This window comes from Platichthys flesus, chromosome 1, assembly GCF_949316205.1.
Source record: "Platichthys flesus chromosome 1, fPlaFle2.1, whole genome shotgun sequence".
Taxonomy (NCBI): Eukaryota; Metazoa; Chordata; class Actinopteri; order Pleuronectiformes; family Pleuronectidae; genus Platichthys; species Platichthys flesus.
The window spans coordinates 27,737,888-27,752,048 of NC_084945.1; the positions used below are offsets into that span (position 1 = coordinate 27,737,888).

General features: G+C 42.5%; 1 protein-coding gene across 1 annotated transcript; it reads right to left on the reverse strand.

Annotated features, from left to right (window-relative positions):
• Window positions 1-5,425: 5,425 nt before the first annotated feature.
• ccne1 (cyclin E1) lies at window positions 5,426-14,158 on the reverse strand. The gene is made up of 12 exons (XM_062390313.1): window positions 13,402-14,158; window positions 12,814-12,864; window positions 12,541-12,619; window positions 12,230-12,292; window positions 11,677-11,843; window positions 10,743-10,878; window positions 9,781-9,927; window positions 9,507-9,602; window positions 7,863-7,997; window positions 7,525-7,636; window positions 7,252-7,409; window positions 5,426-6,520 (listed from the first exon to the last, which is right to left on the reverse strand). The coding sequence occupies exons 2-12, from the start codon at window positions 12,825-12,827 to the stop codon at window positions 6,335-6,337; spliced, it is 1,293 nt and encodes a 430-aa protein (XP_062246297.1). The 5' UTR covers window positions 12,828-12,864; window positions 13,402-14,158; the 3' UTR covers window positions 5,426-6,334.
• Window positions 14,159-14,161: the final 3 nt, after the last annotated feature.

The window sequence follows — 14,161 nt, forward strand, 5'->3', positions numbered from 1 at the left end:
AAGGCACCAGAGAGGCTTTAAGAAATTCACAAGCGGCTGAAATCCCAGAAGACAAACTGAACTACAAGCGGTTGCAAAAAGGTGGAACCTCTGCTATTCTGCATGTTTGAGAGAGTGAGCAGAAGGAAGCTACTCCCACAGTCGTCTGTCTTCTCGCAGAGCGCTCGCTGTGTTTAAGTGAGGAGGACAGGTCTTTGATCAGTCTGTCCATGCATGCCCCGAGGCTCTTTGTAGAGGGAACAGGAGAGATGGCGTCTAAAAAAACGTGTTTCACTTTCAAACGTGAACTCCCTCGTGTAACTACTTTTTAAAGTTACTACACCTCATGAACATGTATCTCCAGAGCTGTCACTGTCAACATCTCTTCAGACGAACCCAAACCTGTCATGGTGATCCTGTCAGGACGTCCCCGGACTCAGAATTTAAGGATACAGTTTGTACGATTTAGGTGAAAGGGATCTATTGGCAGAAATTGAATTTAAAATAATCCTAGAGATGTTTTCACTTGTGTGTAATGCTCTAAATTCAACGAACAGTTGTTTTCTTTAACCTGGAATGTGCCCTTTATATTTAAATACTTTCTATTTAAACACGGAGCGGATCCTCTCTATGGAGGCCGCCATGTTTGTTTTTTTTACAGTAGCCCATACTGGACAAACTAAAAACCTTTTGAGTTCTTATGATAACTAAACATGTACTCTCTCATGTTTGTAAGAGAGGGGGAGGTGAAGAGTGCAACGTCACCACTAGATGTCAGTAGATTCTACACACTGAACCTTTAAAAACAATTCCAAGACCACACATGTGTGCACAGACTGGCCAGGGCCGCTACTAGGGACTTTAGACCCGTTCTCTTATTGTGATCTCTACGGACACATTATGGTCGGAAGAAAAAACTATTTTTTTAGAATATCCTTACTGCATCATTAAGACTGATAAGAGAAAAATACATTGAACCAGCCTCGATACTCCATCGTCTGTGCAAATACTAGTGTTGTGTAACCTACCACCTAAATGCATTTGCATAGTGTACTGCTTCCTGCAGTTGAAAGTACACAAAGGATATTTTAGTTATTATCATTGTTGGCACCAGGTTAGCACTAAGATCCCAAAAATCTGAAGTTTGTAAATGCTAGTTTCTTGAGAAAAGTTCTATTGATGACACTGGCGGTATAGTTGATTAATTTCATCTATAACAAATCATTTTAATGAACCTATGTGCTTGATCCTCCACTACACAACAGCTGCTCTTTATAAGTCTCAGGAAGTTGAACATTGACAGTATTTGTGCTGTGTGAAACATTCTTTCAGTCCCAGCAGGCAGTTGACTCAAGTTTTTGACACCACAGCTTCCTCAAGCCTATCATCTCACTTTGCTTTTTTTCTTCCATTGAGTTGTAAACATTTATTCAGCATTAAGCTTTCCCTCTCTGTCAGGTTGTGAAGTCAAGTTGACTGTATCTGTATGAATGACACTTAACAAGACTGATTACACCCCTGGTCAACTTCCCTATAAGGATGAATAATGACTAATCATGTCTATTTAATAAGTTGTACTTGTTTTTAGTCAAAGCCCAAGAAGAATGAAGCCAATTAGTTGTGAAAAAAGAAATGTTTGACAAATAAAACGACTGAATAATGAAAGGTTCATATTAAACAACCTGCTGCAACAAAGGTTTCACTCATTTCATCACTGACATTCCTTTCCTTTATTTTAATTTTTCATATTTTGTGTGTCCACCTTTTATTTTTGATGACAGATCTAATCCTCCTGGGTGTGGATGAGTCTTCTTCACTGATGAGTCTCGTCAGCTGCTCTTTGCTTGAGGGTTTTGCTGCTCTTTCCTCTGCTTTAAAACACTTCAAATGTTTTCTATTAGAATCATAGTGAGAGGACATATAGGTCATTGTTTTATATTCTTTATAAACACGTTTGTGATTTTCCTCAGCGTTTGAGATCAGTGTCACGTCGGGAAATTATTCTCCTTTCAAGCAGCTTTAGACTGGGTATCATCTTTTCATTCAAAATTTGGAGGAAACAAACTTGTACTCACAGAACCATCTAGAAATGATATCTCTCCTATACGCTGTTGACTATTTCACAGAAACGCTAGATCCAGACACATGTATATGCATTTAGGTTTTATCTGATCAATGATCGTGCTGCCAACATTCATCAGGTCTCATTTCTTGTTCTTAATTTTGAAAAGTTGAAGCCACAGATTTGTGCCGAATTTCTTGAGTTAAGATTTTTCTCATTTGTTTCTCGATCCAAGAGTTTGACTTCGTGCTTCATGCGACGTCCTTCACTCAGTGAAGTGATCAGTGACTGAAACGCCATTTTCCTCAGATAACCCTTGTACCGAGTCAGAAGCACTTAGACGTCTGTTTTTCAATGCAAGGCTGCGTAAATAGTGAACCATGCATGGCGTCATTTCTCAAGGACGGACACTATCCCTTCTGTTATTGGTGGTGTGGCTCTTCCTATTCCTCCTACCACCTGCTGCTGCTGGGTTTCAGCTTCAGTAGCTGTGTGATGCTCTTTTATCCTCTCCATCTTGATGAAGTTTCACAATCTGGTTTCTCACTGGTTCAGGCAGCTCCTCATCATATGGAACCATATGCATTAGACACAATCCAGGTGAGTAGTGTTGAGTGTGTGGTGTTCACATGTTATCTTGGAACCTTGTGCCTCAACTGGAAATCACAGATGTATTGACACATATTTATTGCAGATGTGTTCAGTCTTGCTGCATTGGGTTTGTTGTACTTTGGGATCCTCATATTCTGTTCATATAATTATACATAACATGAAATGAAATTACTAACACTTGAACTTGAAAATAATATAATAATTACCTCAGTAAAGGTTTCAGCTGTGTATATTTGTTTGCCTACATGTGTCTATTATTTAGCAGGATTACACAAAACCTGCGGAATATTATCATAAAACTACAGCGAGGGGGCAGCCCATAACATAATATACTGAGTGTGTTGTGTTGAACTGTACTTGATGAGAACTTTCGATGTTGTATGTGATCTTTTTTTATATTAGGAAATTATGTAAGTGTAACTTTCTCTTAGGCTAAGCCATAATGTCTGTGATTCCATACTTAAATCCCTTCTTAACAAAATCTCATCTCATCTGTGGTCTCATCTGCTTCTATTTTCACTTTGTTTACCTCTGTTTACTTCTGGTTTAAGGAGCTCAAATAAGGGGAAATCTGATCTAAACAGTACGATGCCACCATGAACAAATCTCTGCTGGATTCAGATACCTAGATACGGTACACACATTTTACAGAGAGGTGCTGATGAGTGAAACCTTTTAAACCTTTATGAATGTAGGGCCGTGGTGAACAACTGTATTATAGATGTATCTGATCAAATCGAATCTAATGTTTGATCCATATTTTCTTCCATTAAGAACATTCAAGTCCGTGAAATGATTTAACTGTAATTGTAAAATATAATAATGCAACTTAATTCCATCTTTTCATCCTCAACCTTTCACTTGTAATGCTGCTGCTTTTTAAAGATAAATGTGCATAGTCCACGAGCTCTAGGATAAAGTGGAGGCTCTGCTCCTTATTACCCATTGACATAGTGGATCACACTATTTTAGCTTCTTTTTTTTTTTCGATTCACCACGAGAGAATTTATATTGAACGGACTAGACATGCTGCTTTTCTGCTCAGATGCTATCTGAAAATGTTTGTACCTTTTTTTGTGTTTTGTGAAATGTAACTGTTTCTCTCTGTTTTGTTAGTGTATTTTGTTTTGCACCTCAGAGCACAGAACTTCATACAAGCTCCAAAAAGCGGGTGATTCTGGGCTGGTTGGCCTTCATCTTCCTGTTGAAGCCTTTTTAAGATGCTCTGTCACAGAACTGCAGACTTTCAGATTGTCAGATTCAAAAACAAAAAATACTTTAGAGAATGGCACTCAGTAGAGCATAGACAACCACCAAGGCCCTAACAGTCCCCTCAAATTGAATCAAGCTGCATTAACACACTAATAGATATCAGTCCCCTTAATGTACCTGATTCATAAAATTGTTCCCCAGGAAAACTGAAAATGTTGAATTTTCAAAACGATAGAAAGGAAATACTAGATCTGCCCCCTGATCCAGATCCACAACTAACACTAATGGCTTCTTCTCTGACTAATAACACATCACCACCGAGTTCCGTGGTAATCCATTAAGTTGTTTTGGTGATATCTTTCAAACAAAGAAACCAACCAACCAACAAACAAAGGGACGGAGATGAAAGCATGAGCTACTTGGTGGAGGTTATAAGCTGGATTGAAGAGACACTTGTATAGTGACACATGGTTTTAACTGGAAATGCCAATGATGAGGGGTATTAGTGAGAGAGACAAATTAAATGGCGAATGGTTTGTGTTTATATAGCACTATAGTGTTGATGACCACTCAAAGCTCTTTACAGAAAGATTTTGCACTGACTGAACCCTGTGAACATTTCTGTTGCAGACGTTTCTCCTCATCTGAATTTGAGTCTAAGGATACAGGACAGACTTGTATCTCTTAACAAGTCTCTGTATAGCTGCTGCTGTTCTCCCCAAACTAACCTGAGACCTCTGGAGCTGTCTGAAATAACTGGGCAGTGTGAACACAAGCTTCTACAGGACACTCGTTCTAAATCCAAAGAGTAAGAGCAGAATTGTCAAAACCCTAATTCTGTTTAGTCTCTTTACCATTATTGCATTGTTGGATAGAGAACAGTGGAGAAGGTCACACAGGTTTCTGGTGGGAATCAAACTAGAAAGTTTGCAGACATGTTGCTCTGCAGCGTGTTCAGCACAGGTACTTTATCAGATTGTATCATTTACATATGCTCTTCTTATGTTTTAAATATGCAGCCCTTCATGCGTTTCCTCTAGGCATTAAAACTTCTCTCTCACCTTCATTAAGATGGTTTGTGTATGTGCAAACTTTTTTCCCTTCACTCTTTAAGTATCTGGGTTTAAAATCTTCGCTCCTGACTGGTTGTTGTGTAGTAGTTTCGCACCACTTTCTGAATGTTGCTGTAGAATGTCTATGGTCATTAAAAACTCCAAACAAGCCACTGGTGGATTTCACCACACTTCTCTCCCAACATTAAAAGTCTCAGGTCATAGTTCCACTTGCACTTCCCTTCAGATTGAGGACTGGACACCTCAGCTGTATCATTTAAATACATTCTGCATTCACAATGTGACAACTGATCGTCTTATTTGGCCTCTCACATCATCCCTGTATAATGCATGTTGTTTTTGCATGCTCTCCTCAATAGTGAGAACAGAATGTTACAGAGTCACACTGACATCTAGTGGAATAAAGTATGGGTGCACGTGTGATCAGGAGTCGGTACAAGGAGGGTCACAATCTCACTGTGTAGTAAGTATAGTCTTTAGCAACAAATGGAAAATATGTAGCAGCATTTTATTTCAAAAGTCAAATAGACATCTTACATATTGGTGGAGGGAAAACAAACTGCAGGTTGTGTTAAAAAAAAAATAAAGAGTTAAATACAATCAATAGTTTAGCTTCTGAAGCTTGGTGTTTTTACTTGTCCATTCATGTAGCCAAGCTACTGGTCCCTAAGTAAAATATGGCAATGTGTTGTCCAATAAAATGTCCAAAGAGAAAAAGAGTTGAACCAAAAACACCCCATTTACTACAAAAAAAAATAAAAACACACACTCTCTCTCTCCTGTTCCATCATGCAAAGCCCACTTTATAGCAGCACATAGAGCCAAACATGACCCTAGCAATAGTTTTTGGGCAAATGAAGCCACTAATGGAAAAATAAAACAATCACTATTAAAATACAGACACACACACACACGATCAAATACGGACTCCCTTACACACAATTTGGCCTCTGCATAGACAATCAAGATGACCATTAAAAGTAGGTGTGGCTGGAAATTGATGCAAGGATGAGGCTGCAATGCGTTTACAAAATAAGTTTCCTCTTGGGCCTTTCCATCCCGACTGGCCCTTTGTTTTGATCCAAAGTGGTGGGTTGAATAGGTGATTCCTATGGGGATAGGGGCATTTCAAAACAATTTGTTCACTGATTACCAGTGCCTGTTCCCCATACAGACACTCAAAATCATCTGGATCCAAGTAATCAGCATCCCTTTGAAATGACTACCATTTCCATCAGTGTTTCCCCAACAATAATCCATCCAATTGTACAGGTTCACTGGTACTGCAGAGGCGTCCAAGCAGGCAACACACGGGTGTCGCTTCTTTCTTACAGCCATAATGTAAAAAATCGAATTGGGATTTGCTGTAGTCTCGTCATCTTCAGTGGTTGCGTCTCTACTTTGGGGAATGTCGCGGTGGAGTTGCAGTATTCATCCTCGGTCTAATTTTCAGGACAACGGGATCCACTCGAACCAGATCGTCGGTCTTCTCACTGCTCAGGGGTGGAGTCAGGACACCTGAAGGGACTGTACAGCTGCTGTGACACTCCAGGTCCACATCCTGGTAAGAGTAGGCCTTGTCCTGTACACAGCAGAAATACACCGGGATTAACAGGAGGTAAGAGGGGCTTCTGTGCTTTCCGGAAATCTGAGTTTGAAGTTTCGCTCTAGGACTAGGGGATACAGCAGTGCATTTCTGTACTTTCTAAACTGCTATTAAAAGGTGATCAGTTTACAAGAGGTCATCAGCATGTATGTGACCTGAGGCACCTCCCAAAATGACAATGACCTAAAGCAAAGAGCCAAGACAATGCTCAAGACAACTTCAGTGTCACAGACTTAAACCATATAGAAGATCTGTGGAGAGACACTTCCTGTTCAATCTAATGGAGTTTAAGAGAATGTGATCAACTGTACATTTCCAGATGTGTAAAGCTTGTAGAAAGTTCACAGAGAAAAGAGTCCGAAGGTCTTTGTAAATGAGGGATTGGAGTTGTTCATTTTAAATTAAAAAGCAACAATTTCCAATAACATGAATTCACTTTTCCATTATTGGTTATTATTTCCATTGTTGACAGTAGACAGGCAAAGCAAAAATATTCATTTTAATCTAATAACTCACATGGCAATAACAAGTTACATGAGTGGGTCTAAATACTCTGAACCACTGTATCTTGTCCTCAACTCAAAAGGTTTCAGTTGTTTTCATGAGCTCCATATTTGTCAAGATTTTCTATTTCTCACTGCTTTTTGAACATATCAAAAGTTTAAATAAAATGCATGTCTTCTTCTCATTACAATATTTTCACTTACCAGCCACGTGAGATATGAAACATGGGTCTGGATGTTGTGCATATCATCTGCTGGGATCCCTGCGTAAGTTTTCATAGGCGTCCCGCCGATCTCCCGCAGTGCCATGGCAAATGGAACCATCCACCTCACACACTGCTCCACCTCCACCCTCTTCAAAGCTGTACAAAAAGAAGGATGAAGTCAGGAAAACAAGAATAAAAGACTGCATGCCAGAGCTTTAGCAAAACTTAACTCAAGCACATCTAAAATGAGGTGGGTTTGTTTAATTTTTACCTGAAACGTTTTCCACCAGCTCCAGAGAGGAGAAGTGAAATAGAGCTGATGCAGCAAGGAGGCCATTGGAAAACTCAAGGCAACGCACATCAAGCAAGCAAAGGTCCAACAACTAGAAAAAAAAAGAGAATAGCTGAACTAAGACAATCCTAAATGTGTCTGCTTTTGTTTTAAATATCCAATATTACCCCATAATAACACCCCATTTTGTAACATTAATGAGGGAGACAACTTTTAAGTAGATCGGCAAAGTCCAAATCCCTCCACCAAGTTTGGTGCAAATCATTAGTGAAGTTTTTGCATTTGATCCTAGCGATAATAAACAGACAGACACATACCTCTGCTATGTGTGCGAATGTGGCCTGGGGGTATTTGGGGATGAGCAGGTCGTCCGTTTCTTTCAGGTAAGCAACCTGCATGTAAACATTGAGCCAGGAGATGGGCGTCTGTGGGCTCAAACTCCAATTCAGCTCCTGTGTTAGAAATAAGAGGAAACGAGCCAACATCCATCACCAACAGAAATACAAACAACTTCAACCTAAATTTAATCAAGGTTTCCCAGGATTGTCACAAAAGAATTAATATTTTTTCTAAGACCATGTTATAAAAGAAAAGTAAGAGGGCTTTACACTACAGGTGATGGGTAACTAAGGGCAAACCAAATTCTATCAATACTAGACAAATGCAGTAAAGTTCATACCGATGTATCCTGGATCTAGCATTTCTTATACTTGATGTACTCTGTGGCAGCCAATCAATGTATTACTTGTCCTGCCAGTTTAAAAATGAATCGACTTTTTCCCCTTTTCATAAAACACACCATCTCATCTTGTACCCATTACTACGTTTTCATTTCAAAATGCACATAGACCTGGAGTCCACACTGCTGTGTGAAGTTTTGGAGCTGCTAAAATTGAGAAGATTGGAAATGATGTTGGCCGCATTCTAGTGTCAAGACCGCAGGGCAGCATTTTAGTCTAGACCAGAGGTGTCAAGCTCATTTTAGTTATGCGGCCACATACTGCCCACTTTGATCTCAAGTGGGCCAGACCAGTAATATCATAGCATAATGGCTTGGTACCCCCTGTTATGTTATCACCGACACCGCCACCCCCCTCCGCCCTGGACGACGTAGCGTCGCTCAGAGTGTGGCGGCGGCGGATACCCACATAAACCAACATACCGGTGGGGGGGTCCGACCTGTCTTGGAACACGGACCTAGGAGTGTGACGCACGCATTGTAAGGCGAGGGCTGGCATGCGCCGGGGGATTCCAGTCCTCCGGGGCTCCGTGCACACATTTGCGTACCCCCTGAACCTCTCTGCGTACCCTGTACTCCAGTTTGTTTTTTTGAAAACTGTGTCTTGTTTGTCACTGTCAAACCCGACAGTGGGACAGCGGGCCTTATGTTTGACACCCCTGGTCAGTCAGAAACTGAGATGTTTTGGTAAAGATGACAAACTCAAAACCAATTGCTGATCTGGTCTTTTTGTTCACGACATAGCCTTAGCCGATTAATCCGACTCCTCACAGGACCACTTTGCAGGTGAAAGCAACAGACATGAGTCTCAGCTTATAGCGTAGAACGCACCATAGATAATCGATTACAAGCTTAGCTTACTCTTTTGTCTTTGCTAACAGCTATTGTGCATTTGTATTCATCATTTTACAATGATTTACATGAGCGGGAGACTCATTGTTATATTATTCGAGCAATCTGTGAAAATTTTGCAACAAACTAGTAAATACTTCCTCTGCACACCAGGACACTCATGCTCACTGTCCTTGAGTGGTCATATGATACATGTTTCCAGGCATGTTAGTATGGAGGGGGATTCAAAATGATACATTGCCAAAACGTGTTGTTTTTGTTATACAGGTTACCAGTTGTCAAAACATCAATCCTCATTTCCTTGCCCCCAATATCCAATCCACAAATTCTGTGGTAACACTTGAGTATGAGTATGATGCATTTTCTTTACCTTCATAATAATGATTTCCATACTGAGAATCTCATCTTCAGTGCAGGCCTCGTCTGTAACATAGGCAAACTGGTGGACCTTGGGAGGATACATTTCCTGGGGGAGGCAGAGATACAGGAGCATAAAATAACCAAAGTGCATATTTCAGAAAGTTGCTGGAAAAAAGGCGCAACTAAGAGGCTGAAGGTAGAACGAGCTCACAACAAGACACACAGAAAAGGCCACTGGTTTCGTTCATCCCACCTCACATCCTGTGCAGTCCCACAGTTCTCACCTCTACTTTGGCAGCGATGAACAGACAGGTGATGCCTATGAGCTGCAGCGTTGATTTAAAGACGTTTCTCTGCGTGCCCATGAAGCGATCAAAGTAGTCCTGAGCCAGGTGGTATGTCTCCCTGTGCAGTTTGTACACCTCGCTCACCTGGAAAATGTACACAAACAGAACGTTACTGCACTGATGAGCCCTCCTGGGACTTCAATACCGCGTCCACAGTATGTTTGTTTATGTGAGTGATATTAAATTCATGCTTCTGCGAGCCTCCGCATACGTGTACCCTGCACAGAGCCCTGTGACGTACCCTGATGTGCACCTCCCCAAAAATGTAACGAGTCGAGGCGACGCAGATCAGAATCAGCGATGCAGTTCCACATTTCCTCCACGCAGCCCTTATCACCATAATTCATATGGGTTTACAGATAGATATGAAGAGGACCTCAAATCAGATGCTGATAGTGTCTTTACTGAATGTGACGAAGGCCAAGGTAGACTGGTTGATCTCCTCCAGAGAGAGAAGAGCTCATAGGTCATTGCAGCTGTAATTAAACTTCGACGCAACAATGTTCAAAAAACTGTTCACACTGCCAACAAGACACTCTTCAGAATATCTGTTTGTGCCACAGGATGGCAGACATTTTGTTTTTGGAAAAGCCCAGGTGCAGGCGTTAATTAGTGAGACTCTTCAATTAATCAGAGCTGTCGTTAAAGTGACAAGGAACAGCTGAGTTTCGAATAAGGTCACCTGACATCAAAATGGCTGCTAGGAGAGTTTACGCTTAGGTTCTCTCAACAAGTGAGATTCAAGAGCTGTTGGGGAGTAGGGCCGACACTGGGGTTAATGTGATCTCTGAAGCAGAATTTAAGTTCCGACCTGCCGGCTGCACCAACCCTCGTCTGACTGCTATGGCTGTGTTCTTCAAATGTGGACGTTAAATTAGTCCCTGAGCGGTGCTACTGACCTCCATGAGCCAGTCCAGGAGAATAGCTCTCATCTTTGGCTGCAGATGAGGATGCTTCTCCATCACGTGGACGTCCCTGGTGTAGGTCTTATCCTTCTCCAACATGTTTTTCCACACCACATCCTTACTGGCCCAGCTGGTGAACAAAACAGGGTTAATACTATGGTAAAAGTGAAGGATTTAGCTCACACAACCACTTGTTTAAAGTCAGGTTTTCCATTCACAGAAACATGAACCAGAACAATAAAACAGAGTGAAACGTCTCAGTCAAGTCCCCACATGGCTGTTATTTATCCCTAGTTGCATATGTAGTGTTAGACAGTCAAAGAAAACAAATAATTCAGCGACAAGTAAAGTGAAAGGAGACATACAATTTTAAAATGTCCAGATGGGTGACAACTTAAAGAAAAAACAATATGAAGTATCTCTAAGGTGTTGTTCCAATACAAGTATAGGAAACAACTTTTGCGCTCAGTATTTTGACTCAACAACATGGCTGGTGTGCTGAGGAATCATGGAATTGTGGTATCCACAATAAAGTTCAGATATATATTAACATGACAAGCGCATGCCATTTGTATGTGAATGCTCATGCATCTGTTGGGGGCATGTGATAGGAGCCTGATTAATAAGCGAAGGCTTTGTTATGACAGCAAAAGACCCAATCAACTTGCAATTGAGTGTTTACATCATGATTTCCAATCATCTCCCTTTCTGTCCACCTAGCCTGAAATACAGCGGCTTTAAACTCCAGAGTAGTGAGGACCCAGGCGTATCTATATTAGACTTGATTCATTTTCAATGGAAACATAGTAATGTGGAGGTAGCCTTAGTACTGAAGATTATTTCTGATATGGAGATAAAATGGTTATTTGATTATTTTAAATACTGATTTAAGACTACTACCTTTGTGTGGATGTAGCTTAAGACTCACCACAGTTCAGGGAGTGGGGCACAATGCACGGGGGTTGCAAATATGTTGTTAAAGACGTAGTGGGGGAAGCCTGCGTTTATAAGAGTAACAGGTCGGTCCTCCTCCTGATCCGGTGTTGGGATCCATCTGTGGGGACTCTTGAGACCAGCACCTGGACTGCAGGTCAGCTGCACGGGACAGAGAGGGGGACAAGGGATAAGAAGTCAAAAAAAAGGGAGGATGAGACCACAGGAAACAAACATGTGGTAAGGACGGCTCTCCAATAGGCTGACTGCAAACATTAAGTAAATTAAGTTTATTTAGTATGGCATCGTTCATAGTACAAAGTGCTATCATCTAGAGAGGAGACTACAGACACACTACTTCAGAGAATAACACAATTAGCTATATATAAATCTATATGAGGAGCTTACATATAAAACACAGCAGTGGTGCATTAGATACAATACAAATCAAGTGGTGGGGATGGGTAAGTGGGCCACATATACATTAACAGAACTGAGGCGTGGGGTGAGGTACACGCTTTACAACCAGGCGTGGAAACCAAGCCTACCTCACTGTCCCGCTGCTTCTTCCTCGTCATCTCTGCTACCTCCTCATCCAGATCCTGTATATACTGAGAATCAGATCAAAGTCAATAAGCACCACTGAAAAGCACAAGAAAATCCAATTCTACTCATGGACAAAAGAACACCAGCTGTATCCGTCAGTAAGACTTGAGTGACACATGGGGCAGGGATGTATGTAAGTGACGTCAGTCTCAGTTATTCATTCAGGCCTACATTTGCAGGCCAGCTCCAGAAAATGTGGTGTAGCCCAGAAACAGGCCAGTGACAGGTCCACAAGCCCAGCACAGCTACTTACTATAGCCACATCTGCCTTCCTCTTCCTCGGTCGGACGGTGTTTTCCTTGGGAGTAACAGACTCTGCTTCTGTGTCTTCCCTGTAACACCAAGACACGCGCACAATCACTTTAACGAGCTCAGACACACATGCTACCATGCTCATGATCATCAGCTCCAACAACAACAAGCTAACTAGCCGAGTGGCTAAAGCTGCAGCCACTCAACTTTTCTCTCGCTCACTTTGAATGACGCGCCTGACGAGAGGCGCGCACTAAATAAGAGAGGGACTCACCGTTTGCCTCGCATTCTACTCGGAGGGGTCGGCGTCAGCTTCAGAGTCAACCTGTGGAGGAGTGAGGATTTTTAGAACTTTTTTTTTATTCTCTGGGGGTTCAAATAAAGCACACACCGCTCCACTCCCAACCCCCACTCCCTCCCGCTGACAAAGCCCAGCTCAGCCTGACGCGGGGAAATGGAAACAGTACGTGGTGCTAAAAGTGGCCAGAAGTCCCACAAACAGCGAGGTACACCCAGCCCAGCCACACAGAACACACAGCAGACACCACACTGTCCACCCGGCCCTGTTGTTTTGTGTATTTTTCATGGGAAGGTGGTAGATTCACCCCTGCTAACTTTGAACAGCTGGCTCGGCACATAATGGCCGAAAGGACCCCGGGCACAGCTGAGACGCCCGTTTCCTTAATTCCACAATAGAACAAACACACACACCCGGAGGAACCACGGAGGAGGTGAACCAGTGTGAGCTCCTGTACGAACTTTGAATCCGCTGTCGGACTCCAGCGTATTTACTGGAGATTCAGCTGCAGCTGAAACTAGCAAAACCGAACTAACTCGATAAAGTCTCGCTTCAGCCACTCACCTCAAGATTGAGCCCTTGAAGTTCACTCGTGTCTGGAGGGAAACAGAGGTGCAAGTGGACTCGGTGCTGGTTCTCCTGCGACTGACCCTCGCGAGCAGCTCTTTGTGTGTGACTGTGTCTCAGGCCGGGCTGGTTCCTCTGAGCTGGCGCCTTGTAGGGAGGAGTAGGGAGGACTTGGCGCTAAACCTCCAGCCTCAGCGCCTCTTCACGGGTCAACTCCAGCTCCCCAATCCGCAGCTCTCACACCTGCAGCGGACACTTGGACACTATATGTCGAGCATCTTCCATGTGAGGCTTCATACGGCAGCGAAATCAAGTTTGTATTTTAGCAGACAAACAGGAGGCGTGTGGTGACAGCTGCAGGGGGCGGGGCTTGCGGAGCGGAAGTGCCCGGGAACCGCGTGGCTAGTCTGTCAGATGTAAACAAAAGCGCGGTTCTGTGAATTCGACCTGAAATAAGACAGCACAGGGCAGAGGAGCGAGAAGTAGCCACAGCTTGTTGTGATGCGGACTCAGAACAGGGTTCTCAGCCGCTGCCACTCTCTGATATTCAGCCAAACGCGAACTATGCAAACCTGCGGATGTTTCTGCCGGGGACGCCCCATTCACTGCGCGGGTTTTATATGAGCCCTCACATCCTACTTTGTAGAAACACTTTTTAAAAGTTTTGTTTTTGATCTAGAAGCCTGGTTAATGGTGGACGCTTGTTTTCTGTACCAACGCTTTGGGTCGATTTTGGCGACGGTTACATGTTTGACCT

What these genes read in the sequence shown, in the direction of transcription:
- ccne1 (XM_062390313.1), bottom strand. An exon ending in AGAAGCAGCGGGACAGTGAG is followed by an intron (nt 11,844 to 12,229) that starts GTAGGCTTGGTT and finishes TGTCCCGTGCAG; the next exon opens with CTGACCTGCAGTCCAGGTGC. An exon ending in GCTGGTGGAAAACGTTTCAG is followed by an intron (nt 7,410 to 7,524) that starts GTAAAAATTAAA and finishes CTTTTTGTACAG; the next exon opens with CTTTGAAGAGGGTGGAGGTG.